This window comes from Cololabis saira, chromosome 13 (genome assembly GCF_033807715.1).
Source record: "Cololabis saira isolate AMF1-May2022 chromosome 13, fColSai1.1, whole genome shotgun sequence".
In the NCBI taxonomy this organism is placed as follows: domain Eukaryota; kingdom Metazoa; phylum Chordata; class Actinopteri; order Beloniformes; family Belonidae; genus Cololabis; species Cololabis saira.
The window spans coordinates 37,894,972-37,920,629 of NC_084599.1; the positions used below are offsets into that span (position 1 = coordinate 37,894,972).

The following is a 25,658-nucleotide window of genomic DNA, read 5'->3' on the forward strand; positions in this document are numbered from 1 at the left end:
TCCGCAGGACAGCGCGGGAAATTCGGGCCCAGAATTGCAGCACATTTTGCAGCACACAGCCTGTTCAAGGTAACGGAGAGATACACTAGAGGGCTCATTCTTTTTGGTTTGGAACGCTTCATCTGACATTATTACTAGAAAACGTAAAATGTATACAAATTTTTTTCATAAATCCTGCCTTATGCTCCTTTAAGAATGCTTCGCGCCCTCTCTCCTCCAGTATAGTTACAGTGTACTATAGTCACACACACACACACACACACACACACACACACACACACACACACACACACACACACACACACACACACACACACACACACACACACACACACACCTGCTTGTTTGCTCCGCAGTTTTGGGGGTTAAATAGTCGCGGTAGCCTAGCCTAGCTGTGATTGGGTCCCGGGGACCTGTGACAGTTGCTGCTTGTATCTCTGCCTGTTCTCGTGTCTGTTTGTTTTTTCTCTTGCAGATTTCCAGTGCTCGTTGTGCGTTAAAGGAGCATGAGGCAGGATTGAGGCCGGATTTATGAAAAAAATGCGTATACGTTTTAAAGGAGCATGAGGCTCCTTAAAACGTTTACGAATTTTTTTTCATAAATCCTGCCTCAATCCTGCCTCATGCTCCTTTAAGATTTCTAGTAATAATGTCAGATGAAGCGTTCCAAACCCAAAAGAATGATTCCTCTAGTGTATCTCTCCGTTGCCTTGAACAGGCTGTGTGCTGCAAAATGTGCTGCATTTGTGACCGGAATTTCCCGCGCTGTCCTGCGGATGTGACGTCACATGACGCTGCATGCGCGTTCTCCCCGTTCTCCCGTGTCGGCTTCGCTGTTGGCTGCAGGAACCCCGATGGCCGTCGTGGTGCTAATGAGTCTCATTTCTTATTCTTGCCTCAAGCTCCTTTAACACGTGTTTTTCGCGTCTTGGTCTAGCAGTGGATGTAACCCCCCCCCATATATATCATATATATTTTATATCAAAAATACATATATATATATATATGCTTGAGGTTCTTACCAGCATGGTATTAACCAATAATATATATGCAGACAAGGGAAAAAAAAAAGTAAAAGAATGCTTCAAGAATGCTATTTAATTCTAAATTAGTCAAATTATTATAAATATAAAAACACAGTTAACTGCAGAGCAAAGGAAACCCTCAGAAGAAGGAAGATCAACTGTGTAGAGATCACCTCCTCCAGAGCTTCCAGTAGAAACAAGAGTTGAGCGACTGGTCTGCAGCTCGTTACAGACGCGGAGCCCCAACTGGGTTTGTTTAGCACTGGGGTCGCAACTGGAGAAGATCCAGAGGCAAATGAAAAACCTCGAAGATAACAGGACCGAGTGGGAACGACATCTGCTTTCAACAGATCTGTTTGCTGAGTAAAATACAAACACACACACTGTTGATACTTTCTTTAATGGTTATATTAATTGTACTATATTTATAACAATTACAAGCACAAGAAAACCATTAAATTTCAGTGGAAAAAGTTTGGACAGGAACCCGAACCTTTTAAGTGCAACTTTCAAAACTTTGCAGGATCCCAAAATTAGCCCAACCATCATTCATTAGAATGGAAAAGAGCATTGTTTTAATGCGAAGAGGCAACAATCCATTTCCTGAGGTGAATTATAAAACAAACTGTGCTGCATCCACCGTCTGGTTCGGACAGTATTTACAAAGGCGGCGTGCAGCTGCTTTTATAACGTACTCTGGTTTTAACCCGAGTAGAACTGAACACCAGCAGCTGGTTACCGCCGGTTACAGCGCTGCTGAACTACATCACAAGCAGTCATCAAACCCTTTAATCCTTTCTCCATACCATGGAAGAAAATCATCTATACTCGTAATTAAGTGTGCGCACTTTTTTTTTTCCTTCCTGCACATCAACAAAACAAAATAAATTCCATTTGAGAAAACAGGAATGAGAAAGCGAAGCTTCAGCGGTAGAGGCACATGCTGGTGCTCTGGTACAGGTACATGTAGGCATCGCAGAACAGCCGTTTGGCCACGCCCCTCATGTCTCTGGGCACCTGATTGGCCAGCTCGGCGGGGGACATCTCCAGGTAGTCGCCGACCTCGGGGCAGGCGCGCACCTCCGGGATGTTGTAGCCGTCCCGCTCCCCTGGAGGACGAGACACAGGCAGAGACAGTCAGTGTTCCGTCAATCCATGCTACCCGTCGAGAACTGCTACTTTGTGGTTGAATCGATTTTCAAAGTTTGATTGCCACGCCCATAATTTCTTGCATCCCTTCAGTCCACGCTGAAAAATATTCGGTGCGTCAGAAAGGACATACTAACCAGTATATACTCAAAAAGTACACTTAAGTTCGGCACACTTTTGAGTAAATATCAGTAGTATGCATTAATTCGGACGTACTACTCAGAGCCACACGGCACTCCCTGACGTTGGGAGGGGGAGTTGTTACCATGGTAACAACTCCTGTCACAGCAGCGGTAGCTGCACCGCTCCGCTCTTTCCCGTTTATCCTGCCCGAAACAAGATGACATTATATAATAATTAGGGCTGGGCAAGTTAACGCGTTATTATCGCGTTAACTCATTCATTTATTAACGCCGACATTTATTTTATCGCGCATTAACATATGTTGCTCACATGCTTTTGTTTTGAAAAGTCTTTTGCCGGCTGCTGCAGAACCGGAAGAGAGTTGGCGGAAAAACATGCGGAAAAGCTAAAACAGACATGGAAATCAGTAAAATTACGGTTACATTGGGAGGGTTGGGAGGAGGAGCGGGGCAATGATTGACAGGAAAGGGGGAAAAGGACGCGTTTTTCACTGCGCAAAAAACACTGTCATAAAAAAAGCCAGGCATGAGTACTTGAGTGAAGTTTTTCTTGTTACACCCTTTTAGACACATTTGAGGGATATTGGCCAAGACTTTTAATAGTGTTAAAAGCATGTTAAAAATTATGTCACAATACCTTTAATCGTGATTAATCAGGGAAATTATGCGATTAATCGTGATTAAAAAATTTGAATGGTTGCCCAGCCCTAATAATAATATTATATACGAATATTATAATATTAATATTATATAACAATATTATTATACTTAATATTATACTTATGACATATACGTATCACTTAGCAACCAAACACCGCTGCATTGCATTGTGGGAAGTTTCTGCTTAGCTAGTGTACATCAATCCACACTAATACATTTCTCCAGAATGAGTATGGATAGTACACACTATTGAGTACGTACTAATGTGTAGGACGCACTAAAAAAATCTCACATACTGTTTTTGCTACTCATTAGTGTGGAAGGATGGAATTTCGGACGCTCGGCTTCTGTGATGTTAGATTTTGCCCTCTGTTCATCTACTGTTTTAAATGTTTTTTTAAATGAGAAATTGAGACAATTTGTTTGTTTGTGTGCCTTTACTTTTATTTCTTATTATTTCATACTTTATACTATAAATTCAAAAATAGTGATTAAAAAATTGATAAATTGAGGTGTAAATATGCTGACATTCATCCTGCTGTGGCAGTGAGGTGATTATTATCTCACCTGAATGCATTAAGTGACGGGAGCATTATTTGATAGGATGTTACTGGACTATCAAATTATGCTATCCCTGAAATATTGATTTAAAATTGATAATATGGGATGTTGAGTATTTGATCCTTCAAAATACACTACCCATGACACAAATTGCATTACACTTTGTGAACATTATACGATAAACAAAAAAAACAAACTATTCTATCGCTTTAATTGATATTAATTCAGTCATTCGCCTTTTTTTTAACCAGGCAGGTCATTAAAAACACATTCTTATCTACAATGACGGCCTGGCAAGCGACAAGGACCACTTGTGGGAAAAGGAAGTGGGCTATAGGGAGTAAAACACAGTAAAATTGTAGTTCTACAAAGCTTGAAAACCATTAGGTAACCTTTTTTGATAGGGTAGCAAAAATCGATAGACGGACGCTATCGGTTTATGGTGCGACCCCTTGCTCCCCGCTCACCTTCTCTGTCGGCCATGCTGTCGAAGAAGATCCAGTCGTGGCTGTCGGGCCCGTGCTTGACGAAGGACACGTAGTGGCTGGTCTCGATGCAGAGGACGGCGAACAGCTCCAGCCGGTCTCGGGTCAGGGCGCGGGGGACGCTGAAGCCCCGGTAGCCCTTAGGGATCTCCAGGGCAGCGGGCTTATGGGAGTGCCGCTGCGGGTGGGAGTGAACCTGGGGAGGAACGCCTTTGTTAGTCCTCCGATCTGACATGCAGTTGGTGTCCCAGGCAGGGGCGAAAATCCCGTTTCATAGTTGGGGGGGACAATAAACAGTAAAATTTTAGAGAATAAATCCAGGGGGGGACAAGGAATAAAAGTTTTAGCCTTCCTTTAATACAGCATTTTGACATTTTCAACTCTATCTCGCAAACAGGCAGAAGACCTTTCTTAGAGTAATACAAAACAATGGTATTAGGTGGAAGGTGGCAATAATACAGCACATCTGACATAATACACTGCAAAAACCCAAAATCTTAACAAGAATATTTGTCTTATTTCTAGTTAAAATGTCTCATTTTTAGTTAAAAAAAATCTCATTACACTTAAAACAAGACCCATCACTGGAAAAAACAACAATTTTCACCTGTTTCAAGTAGATTTTCACTTAAAATAAGTAGAAAAATCTGCCAGTGGAACAAGATTGTTTTGCTTATAAGATAAATCTTGTCCCACTGGCAGATTTTTCTACTTATTTCAAGTGAAAATTTACTTGAAACAGGAGAAAATTGTCAAATAACAAGTTATTTTTCTGGTGATGACTCTTGTTTTAAGTGTAATGAGATTTTACTGTTTATTATTATTTTCGATTTCGGTTTCGGCCACAAATTTTCATTTTGGTGCATCACTACTAAATACTACTGCATTGTTCCAAAATTATTAATTCTGTCTCAAATTATTCTAGGGGGGGACAGCTTTACTAATGGGGGGGACTTGTCCCCCCTGTCCCCCCCGGGATTTTCGCCCCTGGTCCCAGGTACACTTGTACTTCTTGAGACCCCTTTCTTGTGGTCCTGGTGTTGTGCCAAAAAGTGATTGCCTGCCAGAATCTGATTTCTCCCCTGAAAATGGGTAATTTTACCTGCAAAAAATTGATTGAAGGCCAAATACAGTTAATGAAAAGTTGTTTCTGCCTAAATATGATTTGATCAAATTTCTTGAGCTTCATAATATAAACACTAGAGCTCACAGGATTGCTTTTAACTCTTTTAAAGGACCATTACAACACAAAATAGGCATTTTCACCTGCCAAAAATTGATTGGAGGCCAAATACAGTTAATGAAAAGTTGTTTCTGCCTAAATATGACTTGATCTCATTCTTGAGCTTCATAATCTGAAAATTTGACGTTTTAGTGCTCTCGCTCAACGGGCTGCGGTGCGCGCTCCTGCGGCCAGAAATCAGAAGAAATCAGATTCTGGCAGGCAATCACTTTTTGTCTCGGTCTCTCCAGGTCTCGGACTCGGATAATTGAGATGCCGTAGCACACCAAGGTGACAGAAATCTAGTGATCAGCAGTTCTTCCTCTTTTTAATGTACAGTTTTGTAAACTATTTGTTTTGTTATTTTATTTTAGTTTTTTATTCACTTAGTTGTTGTTTTTTTTTTAAATTTATGTTATTTGTGAATTTATTTCTTGGAAAAAGGGGCAGATTAGATAAGATTCTTCTTCTTTCTGCTCCCTTTTCATTCACAATTTATGAACATTTGCATTTGTATTTGTATTGAATTGTTTGTTTTATTTTTTGAATGAAATAAAGAATAAAATGAAATGAAATGAAATGAAATTTGTATTTTGTATTGATTTAATGTTTTGGTGCATCTGCATGTGTCAGTATTTAATTACAGTTTTGTGTTTATAACGGCCTTGTTTGAATAAATATGTCAATAATATTTCCATACCGTTGTGATTGATTAAGCATCAGGTCCATTTCAGTGATGCTGATATACAGTGTAATCTGATTACTTTAATGGTAAATAATGTAATTTCAAGTTTAATTGTATCTTTAATATTTAAAATTCAGGTTTCATCTCCAAATTAAGTCCAATTTAAATCAGTAACATTTACTATTCATCACTTTTCTGAGGTGGATGGGGGTGTTGGAGCTGGTTATTCTGCTGGAGGACTTTGGGACTAGTTAGTAGTCGTGTCAATCCTTAAAAGCACTGGAGTCAATCCTCCAATAGTGTAGAAATAGCGGTAGTGCAGTCGCCACACATATCTGATCTCAGCTGATGGATGAAAACATTTATAGTGAGTTCAACATCATCATCCACTTCTCTGTGTTATTGTGCTGCAGTTGAAAACAACCTCATATGGAAACTAGCTGAACCAGGATGGAGCTGATGTTCTACAATCACGCAGGATCAGGAAATTACCAGGTTTGTTTTGGTCTCGGTCTTGAGCTGAACTAGTCTTGGTCTCGGTTTAAGCGGTCTTGACTACAAGTCTAGTCTCAGAACCAGCCGGTGTTTGGACCGAAGCACAAACCTGAGCCGAACACGTGCTGCAGAAGATCTTGAACCCCGTGGCGCTGAAGACGGGGTCCTTAAAGCAGTCTGCGCACTCCTCCACCGCCAGCTTCCCACACACCATGCACTGCTGAGGCCCTGCAACACACATGTCCACCGTGAGCGGCGGCGCCACGCCCACATGCCCGTGACCCCTGACCCCGTGACCCTGACCCTACCCTACCCTCCGACAGCAGGGCGGTGATGTCCAGCTCCAGGGACGGAATGATTTTGTCAAACATCTTGAATTTCTTCCCGAAGCGAGGCATCTGGAGGATGAGGCAGGACGGCACCTGCAGGGATGACAGAGCATGAGCTGCTGAACGCTACGCAACAGAGACACCAGGTGGAGAACGGTAGGACACCAGAACCAACCGCAGATACATGACCCTCCGTTATGTACAGTAGGGCAAAAAAGTATTTAGTCAGACACCAGTTGTGCAAGTTCTCCCACTTAAAGAGATGAGAGAGACCTGTAATTTTCATCACAGGTAAATCTCAACTATGAGAGACAGAATGAAAGAAAAAAAAATACAGAAAATCACATTGTCTGATTTTTCTTTTTTAAATCTTTATTTAGTTATTTTTGTATACAGGACTGTCTCAGAAAATTAGAATATTGTGATTTTCTGTAATGCAATTACAAAAACAAAAATGTCATACATTGTGGATTCATTACAAATCAACTGAAATATTGCAAGCCTTTTATTATTTTAATATTGCTGATCATGGCTTACAGCTTAAGAAAACTCAAATATCCTATCTCAAAAAATTTGAATATTCTGGGAATCTTAATCTTTAAAATAATAAAAGGCTTGCAATATTTCAGTTGATTTGTAATGAATCCACAATGTATGACATTTTTTTTTTTTAAATTGCATTACAGAAAATGAAGAACTTTATCACAATATTCTAATTTTCTGAGACAGTCCTGTATGTTTACATGTAAAAGTACATAACATAAAATAAAGTAAAATAGTACAAGAGGGGACATCCCAATTCTCATTAAATTGAGTGAGCATTGTCTTTGTCTTTGAATAATGTCCATTTTCTCCAGTTTTGTGTAAAGTCACCTGCTTTGATTCGCAGATGAAAGGTCATTTTTTCCATCGTAGATCTCCTCCATAATGTCCATCAATGTCCTGTTTGTGGAGCGTCACTTTTCAACCAGTTTCCTGTAATGGCCTTCTTATAGGCAACAGTCATTATTTTGAAGAGGTCCCTATGTTCTTTCCTAACAACTCCTTCTGGGATCAATCCCAGATACAGAACCTGTTGCTCCCTGGCAACCTTATCATTTAAAATGACCTCCAAATGCCCAATACTGTCATCCCAGAAAGATTGTTATTTGGCACATGACCAGAAAATATGACTGTAATTGGCATTATAGCTTCCACATTGTCTCCAACATCTGTTTGCTTCTAATTTGAGGCGTGACAAAGAAACGTGTCAGATTTTTTCATCCAAACGCTCTCCAGCATTTGGAGCTTGTAGAGCTATGTTCACATTGTCTGATTTTTAAAGAATTAATTTGCACATTATAGTGGAAAATAAGTATTTGATCAATAACAAAAGTTAATCTCAATACTTTGTTATATACCCTTTGTTGGCAGTGACAGAGGTCCAACGTTTTCTGTGAGTCTTCACAAGGTTTTCACAAACTGTTGCTGGTATTTTGGTCCAGTCCTCCATGCAGATCTCCTCTAGAGCAGTGATGTGTTGGGGCTGTCGCTGGGCAACAAAGATTTTCTATGGGGTTGAGATCTGGAGACTGGCTAGGCCACTCCAGGACCTTGAAATGTTTCTTATGAAGCCACTCCTTCGTTGCCCGGGCGATGTGTTTGGGATCATTGTCATGCTGAAAGACCCAGCCACGTTTCATCTTCACTGCCCTGCTGATGGAAGGAGGTTTTCACTCAAAATTTCACCATACATGGCCTCATTCATTCTTTCCCTTACACAGATCAGTCGTCCTGGTCTCTTTGCAGAAAAACATCCCCAGAGCATGATGTTTCCACCCCCATGCTTCACAGTAGGTTTGGTGTTCTTTGGATGCAACTCAGCTGTCTTTCTCCTCCAAACACGACAAGTTGTGTTTCTACTAAAAAGTTCTATTTTGGTTTCATCTGACCATGTAACATTCTCCCAATCCTCTTCTGCATCATCCAAATGCTCTCTAGCAAACTTCAGACGGGCCTGGACATGTACTGGCTTAAGCAGGGGGAACGTCTGGCTCTGCAGGATCTGATCCCTGATCGTAGTGAGTTACTGATGGTTCCTTTGTTACTTTGGTTCCAACTCTCTGCAGGTCATTCACTAGGTCCTCGTGTGGTTCTGGGATCTTTACTCACCGTTCTGTTGATCATTTTTACTCCACAGGGTGAGATCTTGCGTGGAGCCCCAGATCCAGGGAGATTATCAGTGGTGTTGTATGTCTTCCATTTTCCAATAATTGCTCCCACAGTTGATTTCTTCACACCAAGCTGTTACCTATTGCAGATTCAGTCTTCCCAGCTGGTGCAGGTCTACAATTTAGTTTCTCACGTCCTTTGACAGCTCTTTGGTCTTGGCCATAGTGGAGTTTGGAGTGTGACTGTTTGAGGTTGTGGACAGGTGTCTTTTATACTGATAACCAGTTAAAACTGGTGTCTTTTATACTGATAACCAGTTAAAACTGGTGTCTTTTATACTGATAACCAGTTAAAACAGGTGCCATTAATACAGGTAACGAGTGGAGGACAGAGGAGCCAGAAATCTTGCTTGTTTGTAGGTGACCAAATACTTATTTTACTGAGGAATTTACCAATGAATTCAGTAAAAATCCTACAATGTGATTTCCTGGATTCTTTCCCCCCATTCTGTCTCTCATAGTTGAAGTGTAACTATGACGAAAATTACAGGCCTCTCTCATCTTTTTAAGTAGGAGAACTTGTACAATTGGTGTCCGACTAAATACTTTTACCCCACTGTATAACCACAGGTTTATTTCAATATTACTTTAAGCAAACTATTAACATAAAATAATTCATATTGTTAGTAAAGAAACATCTCTTGAATAGATACATATAAAACGTATTTAATTATTATTAAATAAATAATGTAGACAGTATATGGGTATGTGTGTGTATATATATATATATATATATATATATATATATATATATATACACACACATATATAGATAGATATACACATAGATAGATAGATAGATAGATAGATAGATAGATAGATAGATAGATAGATAGATAGATAGATAGATAGATAGATAGATAGATAGATAGATAGATAGATAGATAGATAGATAGATAGATAGATAGATAGATAGAGATAATATAAATAAATTAATATTTATTAAAAATGGTTATTGGTTAAAATTATGATAACTATACATTGTTTGAATTTGTTGATGTTATAAAATGTATGAATATGTATTGTTTTTATTTATATCTAAATGTTCAACGGAATTACTTTTTATTTTTTCTTTATTTTCTGTTTTTCCTCTCTTTTTTAATATGCTACCTCTTTAGGTTTGCTTTTAATTTTTGTTTTAATGTACTGTATATTATGTGTAGGACCCAGCCCCCGGGTCTCCCACTCAGAAGGCGCGCCGATTTCCCCCAGTGGCCGTCACAGCCGTGTCCGTGCATTCCACGGATGTTTTATATTAATATATATTATATAATTATATTATATTAATACATTAATAATATATGTAATACTATACATGTAATAATATACATTAATTAAGATATTATATTAATACATATTATATTAATATTCGCGTCATTGCCCCGGGGCATGATGGGAGGCCCCAGAGCATCATGGGAGGTGACTCAACTGCGCATGCTCCATGGGCCGCATAATGCGGAAGTAAACCCGGAAGTCAGAGATTTTTTCAGCGTATGCGCTGAGTGAGCAAAATGCATTGAAATGAATGGGCGGCCATTTTCAATTTCCCATCCAGTTCTATAATACATCCATGGTCGGACCCCAGGAAGAATAGCTGCAGTTTTGCTGTAGCTAATGGGGATCCAGATAAAACTACATTAGAGCTTTAAAAAGCCTTGAAGGCGGGGAGACTCACCTCGGCCAGCTTGAGCCCCGAGCTGTGGAAGGAATGTTCCAGGAGCTGCTGGACGGTGGGCAGAACCAGGCTGTGGTTCTGATCCAGGAAGATCTGGTAGCAGTAGCTCTCCTGCACTTTACCAGCAGCCGATCTGGACGAGAACGAGAGGAGAAGGTGAAGAACCGAGTCCTGACGTTCATGCGGAAGCACGTGCAGGTCTGCGGGGCTCGTACAGTTTCAGCAGGGGGTCCAGGGCCAGGATGTGGTGCATGATGACGATCAGGAACTCCTCCGGATCTGGAAGACAAGAATCAGGTCAGTGCCAGCCGGTCGGGGGCAGACGGCCCGGTCTGGAGCAGACGGGCCGGTCTGGAGCCTACGGGGGGACTGACCCTTCTCGTCGGTGGTGAAGGAGTTGCTGTAGCCCAGGTTCTGCAGCAGCTGCCGCAGCTTCATGATGTGCCGGCCCTCCACGAAGCCCTTGCTGCGCAGCGGCGCCACGATGTCGTGGAGCAGCGTCCGCTGGATGGGGGCGTCCTGGGGGCCGGTGGACTTGAACAACATGGAGTCCAACACGGACGAGCAGGAGAACAAGCTGGAGACAAGTCAGACAGGAATCAGGGCTGGATTAATGACGATAAACACCAAACACTGTTGCGGCCTGGACACGTCACCGCTGCACGGCTCCTGGCGTCTGCGTTAAAGAAGGAAATCGTGATCCTCTTCCTGCACCGGGAGGACTCTGGTCTGTCCAACCTCAACGTCCCAACACCAACGATCAATCAGAACAACAAACATTCAGATCTCTCCCAGATTTTACTTCTTCTACATGTGCATCTTTTTGTTTTCGGTTCCCGACCATCTCCATCACCTGTCTCGCAAAAAGCTCGCGTTGCATCTTTGTCTCAATCACCCGCTGATGTCCCGTTATCTGGAGGCTGAGTGGATATTTTTGGCAAAATACTGTATGTGAGTCAATGACGAATGAGGATTTTGAGGTCAATTTTAAAATAACTCAAAAAAAGAATATCTATTGCAGTAGTTCAAATATTAAGAATGTTGTGTACACATAAATTCATATAAAATTTTTAAATTAAGTGATTTCAGAGTTTTTTGTCAAGATGAATTGGCACTAGCCTTAAAAAAAGGTCATGTGGTGCAACCAGGATTCATATTAAAATAAATAAATTTTCTTCACATCTTGACATCTTTTTTTTTTTACTAGTTTTCAGTATTATACAAAAATTGTTGTTTTTTTAATGATATTTCATAAAATGGACGTCATCAGTCAAACTTTGTTTGTATATTATGATGGAAATGTAAATACAAATGTGTTGCAATCTTACACACTACAAGACACTTAGGAAATCATGCCAGATAGGGCAGAAGATTGATTTAAAAACATTTAGAGTGATTTCAAATAAGTTTTCAAAACAAGAGTCATGGTAGGACGGTCGCACCACATGACATTTTGACGCTTAAAACAACAACAAAATCACAAATAACTATTTTTTGTAAAATTCAAGTGAGTCCATATGTGGGACAGGTAGCTCATATATCTGGTATTTTTTTATCCATTTAAACCTTTTTTTAATTGAAAAAAAATCTGTTTTTCATAAAATATGGGCGTCACGTCATTGACCCATGTACAAATATTTTGCCCATCCTTTGATCATTTTTTATAGCCTGATGACCAGAAGTTTGTTCATCACACAAGTAAAATAAATCACATCAACTGAAGAAATTCCTCAAAGCTTCATTGTTAGTCACCTTAAACAATCTTCAGCTAATTTTAAAATCTAATCAATACATAAAACAGTAATTTCTCAGTTCATTATCCGATTAGTTGATTATGTATAATCTTTAATCAACAGACTCCTCAACTATCAGAGCAGTCGTCAGCTGCAGCCCTGCAGCTGCATAGCAACACTGGAGGAACGGGTACGTCGTTCTTATCAAACAGTGTGATGTAGATACTCATGGTCCTGACCCGAAGAGGGCGGCGTCCATGTAGCAGGAGTTGCAGTGGCCCTGGATGCCCTTCATCCGTCCAATCAGGAGCTGGTTGACCTGCTCCGTGCTCACCGGAGGAGCCGTCTCCGGGTTCCACTCGCCGTATCCCGCATCCCTCTCTGAAAGCAAGAACAGGACCGGTCCTGAGGAGACGCGCTTCACAATCAAGCCTTACTGCATGGATGCAACATTTAAACTGTAAACTGATATGAAAACATCCAAAAATCAGCCTCCCCATCCCTTGGACACATAAGAATGCAATGGGAGGAGGAGCTAGGGATAGAAATGTCAGATTTGAAATGGCAGTGGGCAATAAAACTCGTACACTCATCTTCTGTGTGCATCAGGCACGGGTTAATACAACTGAAGGTGATCCATAGGCTGCATCTGTCCAGGAACAGACTAGTTAAAATGTACTCAGGCTCTGACCCATCTTGCCCTAGATGTAACCTGCATATAAAGCCCAAAACGGCTTAGCTCTGCATTATTTACAAGATTTGATAGTGCCTTATGTTCCTGGCAGAGCTCTCCGCTCCCAGGGTGCAGGTTTACTCGTAGTTCCTAGAGCAGGGGTCACCAATCCTGGTCCTCGAGGGCCGGTGTCCTGCATGTTTTAGATGTTTCCCTGCTTTAACACACCTGATTCTAATTAATCATCGTCATCAGCTTGTCATCCAGGGCTGCACAGTTCTGTTAATGACACAGTCACTTGTATCATGGTGCAATGAAGCAGGGAAACATCTAAAACCTGCAGGGACACTGGCCCTTGAGGACCAGGATTGGTGACCCCTGTCCTAGAGTATCTAAATGTAGATTTGGAGGGCGGGCGTTCTGCTATCAGGCACCATTACTTTGGAACCAACTTCCAATCTGGGTTAAGGTGGCTGACACCACCTCCACCTTTAAAACTAAACTTGAAACCTTTCTGTTTAGTAAAGCCTATAGTTAGTGTTTAGTAAACCTCTAGCTGGTGTTGGTAAATCTCTAGGTAGTGTAAACTCTAGTGTGTTAGAGTCAGTAGTCATAGTTGCAGCTATAGAACAAGACTATAATAGTTAGTTTCAAATATAGCTTTGCGGTAGATACAGTATGCTGCTATAGGCCTATGCTGCAGGGGGCCACCAACATGATCCGCTGGGCGGTGCCTCTCACCCTTCTTCTCCTCTCCTTTTCCCTTCCTCTCTTCTCCATTACCATTTTTATTTATTATAAATATCTCATAGCTATCATTTTTGTCCATCGTTCCTGTAGTTTCTTGTGCCGGCCCCCCTTTTTTCTCTTTTGTGTATGTTTGCAGGCTGGAGCCTCGGGAGCTGCGTTCTGGCCTGCGGTCCCTGCCCCCCCCCCCGTCCCTGGTCATCCCATTGCTGCTTCCACTTGCCTACGTGGATGTCTGCTGTTGCTGCTTCCGCCTGCCTGCACCCCCCCCCCCCTCTGGTCATCCCGCTGCTGCTTCCACGTGACTGTTGTGTGCTGCTGACCCCCCCCTCGATCATCCTGTTGCTGCTTCCGCCTGCCTGCGGAACCACCGTCACATAAACGCTGGGTGGAGGCGGTGGTGGCACACCTCAAACTTGAACCCCTCAAGTTCACCATTCGAGGCTCCTCTCAAAAGTTCTACAAAGCCTGGCAACCATTTCTATCTTATTTTGAACAGGAATTTCTCTCTGTTGGTACAGGCAATCTTGGCACTTGATTCTATCTTAATTTTATTTTAATTATACTTTAACATATTTTTTTCTTATACTTCCATTTTATATTGTATTTTTTACTTAAAGCGACACTACGTAACTTTTCCACCTTAATATCATATTTCCAGAGTCATTGTGATGGTACATCAACTTCCAACAGGTTTAATGAACCTCTGTCATGGTCTGAGGGGTCTGTATCGCCTTCACTGGCACTATGTAACTTTGAGGAGCATGGTAGGAACCCTGCCACACTAAAAAACTACAAATCGTTACGACTTTGACTGCTTTACGGCATACGTCACTTCCCCCTCCTTCCCGATTCGCAGTCGAGACGAAAATGGGCGGGGCGTGAAGCTCAGAGCTCCGCAGAACCTGTTGCTGTGTTGTAGCTGCAGCAGCTCCACACAACAGACGTGGGGAAAAAATCCTAATGGTTTAACTTTTCAACGGTTTCCTGCTCGGAGGCAGAACCACGGAGGCCAAGTATCTGATATAACAAAGTAAAAGAGTGAAAGAGTCGTCGGCTCGCTTTGGATCGCGGCTGTAACGACCAAACCTTCCACACAGTAAAGCCTGAATTATGGTTCTGCGTTAAATCGACGCAGACCTAAGGCGTAGGGTACGTGGCGACACGCAACGTACGGTGCGTGTCGCCGCGTACCTTTGCCGTAGGCTCTGCGTCGATTTATCGCAGAACCATAAACAGCCTTAAACCACAAACATTCACACAGACGGGTCGGATCAAAACACGGGTTTTATTCCCCACTTCGCCAGCTAAACGCAGTTGCTCGCCAGGTCTCTGCGGTGCAATTAACCCCAATCTTCAGATAAAACTAGTTTGTTGAGGAAAAAATATTAACTCTTATTTGTAGCTGCAGAGGAAAAAAATAATCTCACGAGGAAAACAAAAATATTGCTCACGCCTCGGAGCCTCTTCAGCATAATATAGCGGTCAAAAAAAAAGAAAAGAGAAGTAAGAGGGATACAAAACATGTACTGTATGTTGTACTATTATACAAATTTATTGAAACACATGGCTCTTCAGTAGGGATTAATTATTATTATAATTAATAATAATTAATAATCATTATTTTCTCCATATACCGCTCCCTGGCTTCCTTGTTTAAGGTATCCCGGTAAATTCCAGTTCCTTTCCAGCAGTTTAACATCTTTTTTTTTGCGTTCTGTCTGTTCACTTGGTGAAACAGAAAAGCGTCCCGTGTTCTCTCATCAAAACAAATGCAGCGACGGGACAGGAGTTTTCCAGCAGTACGTGCTGGTGCTCATGGGAAACGTAGTGTTCTTCCTGGTAAAGCACTACCGCTTTTGTCCAAAAGATGCAGCCAAACTCAGAAAAGCTGAAAGTTACGTTGTGCTGCTTTAATTATTTATTTACTTATCAATATTACATTACTTATTTTATTTACTCCCCCCCCCATAGTCTTTGTGTGCACTGCTATTGTGCTGCTTTGTGTTTGAATGTTTTATGTGGAAATCAAAAAAAATATTTGAATAAACTGTAAACTGATCCTTCTCACTGGAGTTCGGAAGAAGAGGACTAGAGCTACAGTAGAAAGGTAGTAAAACTAGGATTTAAATGAATTTAACTCGTGATTGAAGGTTCAACAGTGAGTCAGATCTCTGTCTCTCTGATCGTAAACACGTCAGAGCTCAGTAAAACTGCAAAACATCAGGGCGGGTGATTCTGCACGAACCCGTGTCGTCCAGCTCCCCCGGGATCTGGCTGCAGTCGACGGGCTGTGATGGGTCGGGATTCTGGAAGCGCGAGTCGGGACGGCAGGAGCTCAGCTTCACGAACAGAGCTCTCTTGGGAGGACAGCGGAAGAAACGCTGTCCCTTGAAGGTGCCGTCGCTCACGCCGTTGTTGTCCTCCTGCAGGAAGGATGAAGGAGATCAGGATGAGGGAGATCAGGCTGGAGTGTAACCGGGCTCCCCAGGTCCGAGCTGTGCTCCTCCATCAGAACCTACCAGCTCCAGCCCGACCATGGTCTCCTCCCGCTCCGGCAGGGTGCCCATCCAGCGGATGATGCCGTACGAGTTGGGCACGCTCAACGAGACCTCCACCATGGAGTTGAGACCCATGAGCAGCCCGGGGTCCGGCTCTAACGGCGGCTCGTCCACGTCCATGACGGTGGACCCTTCGGCAGACACAAGGACTTTCAGTCAGATCAGAAACAAAGAAACCTCCCCCGCCCCTTCAAGTACAGAGCTGCTCCCACCTGCAGGCACCTCTCCTTTAGCAACCAGGTCCAGGGGGACAAAGACCTCTCCTCCTCTCTTCCCCGTCTCATCCGTGTCCTGCAATCACACGGACCAAAGATAAGCTCTCAAACTTCCTGTGTGGGGAAAGATTTAACACATCCGACCCTTCGGTCGCGGCCAAGGACTAGAGGATGACAAGTAAATGTATAAAAGCATCTGAATTTACCAGAGGAGCTGCACATTAAAACCACCTCTCTGCTGTGCTTGGGCTTCACCCTGCAATGAAGATGAATCTGAAGATTCAGAATCGATTCGATTCAATCCAATATCGATTTGGGTAAGTATTATTAAAAATGTGTTTAGAGCTGTTACCCGAGGCCCCTTTTACACGTAGCAAAAACGGTGGTGTTTTCATGCGTCTTGGCCGTTTGTTTACATGAAAACGAAGCTCAAAGTCACCAAAAACCATCATTTCTGAAAACTCCGGCCAAAGTGGAGATTTGCAAAAACCCCGTCTTCACGTTTGCTTGTAAATGGAGAGAAACGGACATTTAGGCTTCAAAACATCACATTATGTGACAGAAACGTCACCAGCGTCATGTGTGCGACCTGTGTTTACAATTTGTTTGGCCACTATAGTTACTCGTGTCATTTGTTGATATTTTTTTCCAGGATTCCGATTGGCTAGCATGACTTTATCTTCTCGTTACACTGCCCCCTGTAGGTTTGGCAGCTCATAGCACCTTAACAGCGTATTTATGCGGGTTCGTGTAAATTATGGTATTTTTCAAAATGTAGAGGAAATATCCGTTTTTGCAAATACCCGGCTATGTGTAAACATGGCCTCAGTTACATCACTGTAGTTATGCAACATATTAATACTAGTATTAAACTTGATGCCATGTTCATTGTGTGTTAGTTTCACACCACGTGCACGCGGGAATGAAATTACGCGACTATTGGGATTAAAGTTCACTGGGCGAAAATGTAAAGATCTTTAGACACACAAATCGACTTTTAGGAATCAGTATAAGAATCGATTTAAAATCGGAGAATCAATTTTTTCAACACAGGACTAAGTTTGCGGTAGCTGGGGGTGACGGTGCATCTTCACTAAACTCACATGAACAGTCGTCTACTTACGGTGGAGATGCGGACCGTTTGCTGCTGCACGTCCACCACCATTCCGTGACGACACTCGTCCCCCACGAAGTAGGTGACTCTGTCTCCTGGACACAGCTCGTCTGTGTGGAGCTCGGTGGGGACGTCACAGACGGGGGGCGACAGGGAGGTTGGGACCAGTGGCCTCACTCTGAAGAACGGGGCAAAAACGCCACATTTTTTCTCACAGGAGAAAAGGGTCTTATACTTGTACGTTCCGTCGTTGATGCCCTTCCCTCTGTCTGCTCCCTGGAGAGAAACACGACACGAAGCAACAGGTCAGTTCAGTTCCAGTCATTAACACCACAGTACCAGCCCTCACGGACATTTGAAATGGCTTATTCAGGCCAAACTAACTCCTGCAGTGACCAGGTTCTGCAGTGACCAGGTCCTACAGTGACCAGGTCCTACAGTGACCAGGTCCTACAGTGACCAGGTCCTGCAGTGACCAGGTCCTGCAGTGACCAGGTCCTACAGTGACCAGGTCCTACAGTGACCAGGTTCTGCAGTGACCAGGTCCTACAGTAACCAGGTCCTGCAGTGACCAGGTCCTGCAGTGACCAGGTCCTGCAGTGACCAGGTCCTACAGTGACCAGGTCCTACAGTGACCAGGTCCTACAGTGACCAGGTTCTGCAGTGACCAGGTCCTACAGTGACCAGGTCCTACAGTGACCAGGTCCTACAGTGACCAGGTCCTACAGTGACCAGGTTCTGCAGTGACCAGGTCCTACAGTGACCAGGTCCTGCAGTGACCAGGTCCTACAGTGACCAGGTCCTACAGTGACCAGGTTCTGCAGTGACCAGGTCCTACAGTAACCAGGTCCTGCAGTGACCAGGTCCTGCAGTGACCAGGTCCTGCAGTGACCAGGTCCCACAGTGACCAGGTCCTAGAGTGACCAGGTCCCACAGTGACCAGGTCCCACAATGACCAGGTCCCCCAGTGACCAGGTTCTGCAGTGACCAGGTCCTACAGTGACCAGGTCCCACAGTGACCAGGTCCCACAATGACCAGGTCCTGCAGTGACCAGGTGTTAGAGTGAACAGGTCTCACAATGACCAGGTCCTACAGTGACCAGGTCCTACAGTGACCAGGTCCTACAGTGACCAGGTCCTACAGTGACCAGGTCCCGCAGTGACCAGGTCCCACAGTGACCAGGTCCTACAGTGACCAGGTCCTGCAGTGACCAGGTCCCGCAGTGACCAGGTCCTGCAGTGACCAGGTCCTGCAGTAACTAGGTCCCACAGTGACCAGGTCTCACAATGACCAGGTCCTACAGTGACCAGGTCCTACAGTGACCAGGTCCTACAGTGACCAGGTCCCGCAGTGACCAGGTCCCGCAGTGACCAGGTCCTGCAGTGACCAGGTCCTGCAGTGACCAGGTCCTACAGTGACCAGGTCCTACAGTGACCAGGTCCCGCAGTGACCAGGTCCCACAGTGACCAGGTCCCACAGTGACCAGGTCCTACAGTGACCAGGTCCTGCAGTGACCAGCTCCTACAGTGACCAGGTCCTGCAGTGGTCAGGTCCTGCAGTGACCAGGTCCCGCAGTGGTCAGGTCCCACAGTGACCAGGTCTCACAATGACCAGGTCCTACAGTGACCAGGTCCTACAGTGACCAGGTCCTACAGTGACCAGGTCCCGCAGTGACCAGGTCCCGCAGTGACCAGGTCCCGCAGTGACCAGGTCCCGCAGTGACCAGGTCCCGCAGTGACCAGGTCCTGCAGTGACCAGGTCCTACAGTGACCAGGTCCTACAGTGACCAGGTCCCGCAGTGACCAGGTCCCACAGTGACCAGGTCCTACAGTGACCAGGTCCTACAGTGACCAGGTCCTGCAGTGACCAGCTCCTACAGTGACCAGGTCCTGCAGTGGTCAGGTCCTGCAGTGACCAGGTCCCGCAGTGGTCAGGTCCCACAGTGACCAGGTCCTACAGTGACCAGGTCCTATAGGGACCAGGTCCTACAGTGACCAGGTCCCACAGTGACCAGGTCCCACAGTGACCAGGTCCAACAGTGACCAGGTCCTATAGGGACCAGGTCCTACAGTGACCAGGTCCTACAGTGACCAGGTCCTACAGTGACCAGGTCCCACAGTAACTAGGTCCCACAGTGACCAGGTCCTACAGTGGCCAGGTCCTACAGTGGCCAGGTCCTACAGTGGCCAGGTCCTACAGTGATCAGGTCCTACAGTGACCAGGTCCTACAGTGACCAGGTTCTGCAGTGACCAGGTCCTACAGTGACCAGATCCTGCAGTAACTAGGTCCCACAGTGACCAGGTCCTATAGGGACCAGGTCCTACAGTGACCAGGTCCTACAGTGACCAGGTTCTGCAGTGACCAGGTCCTACAGTGACCAGGTCCTATAGGGACCAGGTCCTACAGTGACCAGGTCCTACAGTGACCAGGTCCTATAGGGACCAGGTCCTACAGTGACCAGGTTCTGCAGTGACCAGGTCCTACAGTGACCAGGTCCTGCAGTGACCAGGTCCTGCAGTAACTAGGTCCTGCAGTGACCAGGTCCTGCAGTGACCAGGTCCTGCAGTAACTAGGTCCCACAGTGACCAGGTCCTATAGGGACCAGGTCCTACAGTGACCAGGTCCTACAGTGACCAGGTTCTGCAGTGACCAGGTCCTACAGTGACCAGGTCCTATAGGGACCAGGTCCTACAGTGACCAGGTCCTACAGTGACCAGGTTCTGCAGTGACCAGGTGCTACAGTGACCAGGTCCTGCAGTGACCAGGTCCTGCAGTAACTAGGTCCTGCAGTAACTAGGTCCCACAGTGACCAGGTCCTACAGTGACCAGGTCCTAGAGTGACCAGGTCCCACAGTGTCCAGGTCCTGAAGTAACCAGGTCCTAGAGTGACCAGGTCTCACAATGACCAGGTCTTGCAGTAACTAGGTCCTGCGATGATATAAAGAAGCACATGAAAACAATGGTCTTGTTTAACTTATACGTACCTGTAATTCGATCCCGAAGAATGTCCCACTTATGGAGGCCAATCTAGGGGGGTCATCTAGCGGTCCGATGTAGCGGATGATGCCTCTCAGCCTCTTACCATCTTCCTCCACGGTCACAACAGTTTCCAGGGTGAGTCCTAGCGCTGTGTGTAGAGCTTCTCTGTCTCTGGACATTTTCAGCCTGTCAGCATCTTCTGGCACCGCCAGCAGCAGCTTGGCCTCCTCTGAGCTCAACTCCTTCAAGCAGCTGAGCTCCAGTGGATAATCCAGAGCAGACACAGTGCCCACAAGGAAGACCGGCAGCTTGGTGCGGGACTGGGATTGACTGTGTCTGTACTCAGAGATGTAACAGATGCGCCCAGCGTTCACCGACAAAGGCATCGTCTCTGGCTTTTTGGTCAGGATGAAGTACAGGTACTTTGCTGACGTCATGTTGACCCGGTCTGGAGACGCGGTAGGCAACTAAAGAGATAGGACGGTTACAGACATTAGTGAGATAGGAGGGTTACAGACATTAGTGAGATAGGAGGGTTACAGACATTAGTGAGATAGGAGGTTACAGACATTAGTGAGATAGGAGGGTTACAGACATTAGATAGATAGAAGGTTACAGACATTAGTGAGACATGAGGTTACAGACATTAGTGAGATAGGAGGTTACAGACATTAGTAAGATAGGAGGTTACAGACATTAGTGAGACATGAGGTTACAGACATTAGTGAGATAGGAGGTTACAGACATTAGTAAGATAGGAGGTTACAGACATTAGTGAGATAGGAGGTTACAGACATTAGTGAGATTGGAGGTTACAGACATTAGTAAGATAGGAGGTTACAGACATTGGTGAGATAGGAGGTTACAGACATTAGTGAGATAGGAGGTTACAGACATTAGTGAGATAGGAGGTTACAGACATTAGTAAGATAGGAGAGTTACAGACATTAGTGAGATATGAGGGTTACAGACATTAGTAAGATAGGAGAGTTACAGATATTAGTGAGATAGGAGGGTTACAGACATTAGTGAGATAGGAGGTTACAGACATTAGTGAGATAGGAGAGTTACAGACATTAGTGAGATAGGAGGGTTACAGACATTAGTGAGATAGGAGTGTTACAGACATTAGTGAGATAGGAGGGTTACAGACATTAGTGAGACATGAGGTTACAGACATTAGTGAGATAGGAGGGTTACAGACATTAGTGAGACATGAGGTTACAGACATTAGTGAGATAGGAGGGTTACAGACATTAGTGAGACATGAGGTTACAGACATTAGTGAGACAGGAGGGTTACAGACATTGGTGAGATGGTTACAGACATTAGTGAGATAGGAGGGTTACAGACATTGGTGAGATGGTTACAGACATTAGTGAGATAGTAATGTTACAGACATTAGTGAGATAGGAGGGTTACAGACATTAGTGAGATAGGAGGTTACAAACATTAGTGAGATAGGAGGATTACAGACATTAGTGAGATAGGAGGTTACAGACATTAGTGAGACGGGAAAGTTACAGACGTTTGTGAGATATGAGGGTTACAGACATTAGTGAGATGGGAGGGTTACAGACATTAGTGAGATAGGATGGTTACAGACATTAGTGAGATGGGGGGTTACAGACATTAGTGAGATAGGAGGTTACAAACATTAGTGAGATAGGAGGATTACAGACATTAGTGAGATAGGAGGTTACAGACATTATTGAGGTAGGAGTGTAACAGATATTAGTGAGATAGGAGGTTACATACATTAGTGAGATAGGAGGGTTACAGACATTAGTGAGATGAGAGGTTAGAGACATTAGTGAGATAGGAGGTTACAGACATTAGTGAGATAGGAGGGTTACAGACATTAGTGAGATAGGAGGGTTACAGACATTAGTGAGATAGGAGGGTTACAGACATTAGTGAGATAGGAGGTTACAGACATTATTGAGGTAGGAGTGTAACAGATATTAGTGAGATAGGAGGTTACATACATTAGTGAGATAGGAGGGTTACAGACATTAGTGAGATGAGAGGTTAGAGACATTAGTGAGATAGGAGGGTTACAGACATTAGTGAGATAGGAGGGTTACAGACATTAGTGAGATAGGACAGTTACAGACATTAGTGAGATGGGAGGTTACAGACATTAGTGAGATAGGAGGGTTACAGACATTGGTGAGATGGTTACAGACATTAGTGAGATAGGAGGGTTATAGACATTAGTGAGATAGGAGGTTGCAGACATTGGTGAGATGGTTACAGACATTAGTGAGATAGGAGGGTTACAGATATTAGTGAGAAAGGACGGTTACAGACATTAGTGAGATAGGAGGTTAAAGACATTAATGAGATAGGAGTGTTACAGATATTAGTGAGATAGGAGGGTTACAGACATTAGTGAGATAGGAGGGTTACAGACATTAGTGAGATAGGAGGTTACATACATTAGTGAGATAGGAGGTTACAGACATTAGTGTGACAGGAGGGTTACAGACATTAGTGAGATAGGAGGTTACAGACATTAGTGAGATGGGAGGTTACAGACATTAGTGAGATATGAGGGTTACAGACATTAGTGAGATAGGAGGGTTACAGACATTAGTGAGATAGGAGGGTTACAGACATTAGTGAGATAGGAGGGTTACAGACATTAGTGAGATAGGAGGTTACAGACATTAGTGAGATAGGAGGTTACAGACATTAGTGAGATAGGAGGGTTACAGACATTAATGAGGTATCAGGGTTACAGACATTAGTGAGATAGGAGGGTTACAGACATTAGTGAGATAGGAGGGTTACAGATATTAGTGAGGTAGGAGTGTTACTGATATTAGTGAGATAGGAGGGTTACAGACATTAGTGAGATAGGAGGGTTACAGACATTAGTGAGATAGGAGTGTTACAGACATTAGTGAGATAGGAGGTAACAGACATTAGTGAGGTAGGAGGTTTACAGACATTAGCGAGATAGGAGGTTACAGACATTATTGAGATAGGATGTTACAAACATTAGTGAGACAGGAGGGTTACAGACATTAGTGAGATAGGAGGGTTACAGACATTAGTGAGATAGGAGGGTTACAGACATTAGTGAGAAAGGAGGTTACAGACATTAGTGAGATAGAAGAGTTTCAGACATTGGTGAGATAGGAGGTTACAGACATTAGTGAGGTAGGAGTGTTACAGACATTAGTGAGATAGGAGGGTTACAGACATTAGTGAGATAGGAGGGTTACAGACATTAGTGAGATAGGAGGTTACAGACATTAGTGAGGTAGGAGGGTTACAGATAGTGAGAAAGGAGGGTTACAGACATTAGTGAGATGGGAGGGTTCCAGACATTAGTGAGATAGGAGTGTTACAGACATTAGTGAGATAGAAGGGATACAGACATAAGTGAGATAGGAGGGTTACAGACATTAGTGAGATAGGAGGTTACAGACATTAGTGAGATAGGAGGTTACAGACATTAGTGAGATAGGAGGTTACAGACATTAGTGAGATATGAGGGTTACAGACATTAGTGAGATAGGAGGTTACAGACATTAGTGAGATAGGAGGTTACAGACATTAGTGAGATAAGAGGGTTACAGACATTAGTGAGATAGGAGGGTTACAGACATTAGTGAGATAGGAGGGTTACAGACATTAGTGAGATAGAAGTGTTACAGACATTAGTGAGATAGGAGTGTTACAGACATTAGTGAGATAGGAGTGTTACAGACATTAGTGAGATAGGAGGTTAGGTTAGGACATTAGTGAGTTACCTGGTCAACTCCGGAGTTTGTGTCTCGTATCTTCGTGTTAACTGTCTAAAGTTTCACTTCCCCTTTCATTTTAGTTCACGGTCACGTCACTGCCACATCGGGGGAAGTCCTTAAAGCCCGTAAACAAATCCTTTGGATACAACCGTGTGATTCTGTGTGTTTAATCTCCCATTAGTGTGTAAAACACGTTTAGATCAGAGGATGTTTCCAAAGTGAGGCTGTTGTTTTCAAACCTGCTGACTGACAGCAGCCCGTCTCCTGAACCCGGGGAACTGGGCCCTCGGCGGTGTCTTACAGGCGACCAGCGGAAAGGCTGGACTTCGTCGTATCATCACCACCAAATCAAATGTCTTCCTGACTGATACGCACATCTACTGTCTTGCAAGTGTGAATAATTTACATTTGGTTTGATAAACAGCTGAAAATAGAAAACTTTAAAATATGGTTGCAGCTCCTAAACAAGAATACCTCACAGTGATGCACTTGATTTATGGTTTGGACAGGGTTTTCTCAGATTTGTGGGTTCATAAGGGGGAGAGTTTCAGATTTATTTTCTTAACTAAATAATAACTAAAAAAAAAATAAAAAATTTACAATAACATTTACTAATTTTGTTAATTTATTAATTTATTTTGTATTTGTAAGTTTAGACATTCTTATACAGTTCTGCGTTTTCAGAGTTGGTTTAACAGCTTTGAGTTTGCTTATATTTCAGTTAAGATTATATTTGTTGACTTTACTTCTTTTTAAAAGAAAAGGATAAGTTAATATATTATTTTATGTCACACAATGGGGAAATCCACAATTCACAAATTGGTCAGTAATACTTTCATCGTGTACTATTACCCTGTCAAATTATTCTGAAAATATTTTACTACTTTTACTACTTTACTTTACTTTAATGTTTTATTTACTATATGTCTTTTTCCTCATTGTTTTTTCTATAAACTATACATAATAACCAGCAACTCTTACAAGCAACGACATTGCTCAAACATTTACAAATGAGGTCTGAGCAGAAATAAAGACTTAAAGAAGTAGATGCATAGATGTTATTTCCTGAACTAAGCATAGTATGTGATACTATTAATGGACCATATCCGTTTCTTGTGTTATTTTTTCACAGAATTACTTTTACGTCAAGACGCATCTAAGTAGCTCTAAAACCAAATCAAAACCTGTAAGACCAAACTCAGGTCTGAACAACAAGCTAGCGCTGATTGGTCAATAG

General features: G+C 43.5%; 2 protein-coding genes across 2 annotated transcripts in view; one reads left to right on the top strand and one right to left on the bottom strand.

The window, feature by feature from the left end:
* The window catches only part of zc3h3 (zinc finger CCCH-type containing 3), a 265,192-nt gene that overhangs the window by 138,574 nt on the left and 100,960 nt on the right, over positions 1-25,658 (top strand). The gene's annotated exons all lie outside the window — the stretch shown is intronic.
* Positions 1,444-24,675, bottom strand: LOC133457898 (ubiquitin carboxyl-terminal hydrolase CYLD-like). The gene is made up of 14 exons (XM_061737277.1): positions 24,428-24,675; positions 20,669-21,130; positions 17,692-17,958; positions 16,566-16,644; positions 16,315-16,484; positions 16,041-16,218; positions 12,612-12,753; positions 11,014-11,216; positions 10,855-10,918; positions 10,640-10,772; positions 6,739-6,847; positions 6,535-6,653; positions 4,006-4,219; positions 1,444-2,134 (listed from the first exon to the last, which is right to left on the bottom strand). Exons 2-14 carry the CDS (start codon positions 21,098-21,100, stop codon positions 1,950-1,952), a joined length of 2,295 nt encoding a protein of 764 aa, XP_061593261.1. The 5' UTR covers positions 21,101-21,130; positions 24,428-24,675; the 3' UTR covers positions 1,444-1,949.

What these genes read in the sequence shown, in the direction of transcription:
- LOC133457898 (XM_061737277.1), bottom strand. Translation starts at nt 21,100, where the DNA reads ATGACGTCAGCAAAGTACCTGTACTTCATCCTGACCAAAAAGCCAGAG. An exon ending in AAACGGTCCGCATCTCCACC is followed by an intron (nt 16,645 to 17,691) that starts GTAAGTAGACGA and finishes GTGTGATTGCAG; the next exon opens with GACACGGATGAGACGGGGAA. An exon ending in CAGCATGGCCGACAGAGAAG is followed by an intron (nt 2,135 to 4,005) that starts GTGAGCGGGGAG and finishes CTCGTCCTCCAG; the next exon opens with GGGAGCGGGACGGCTACAAC.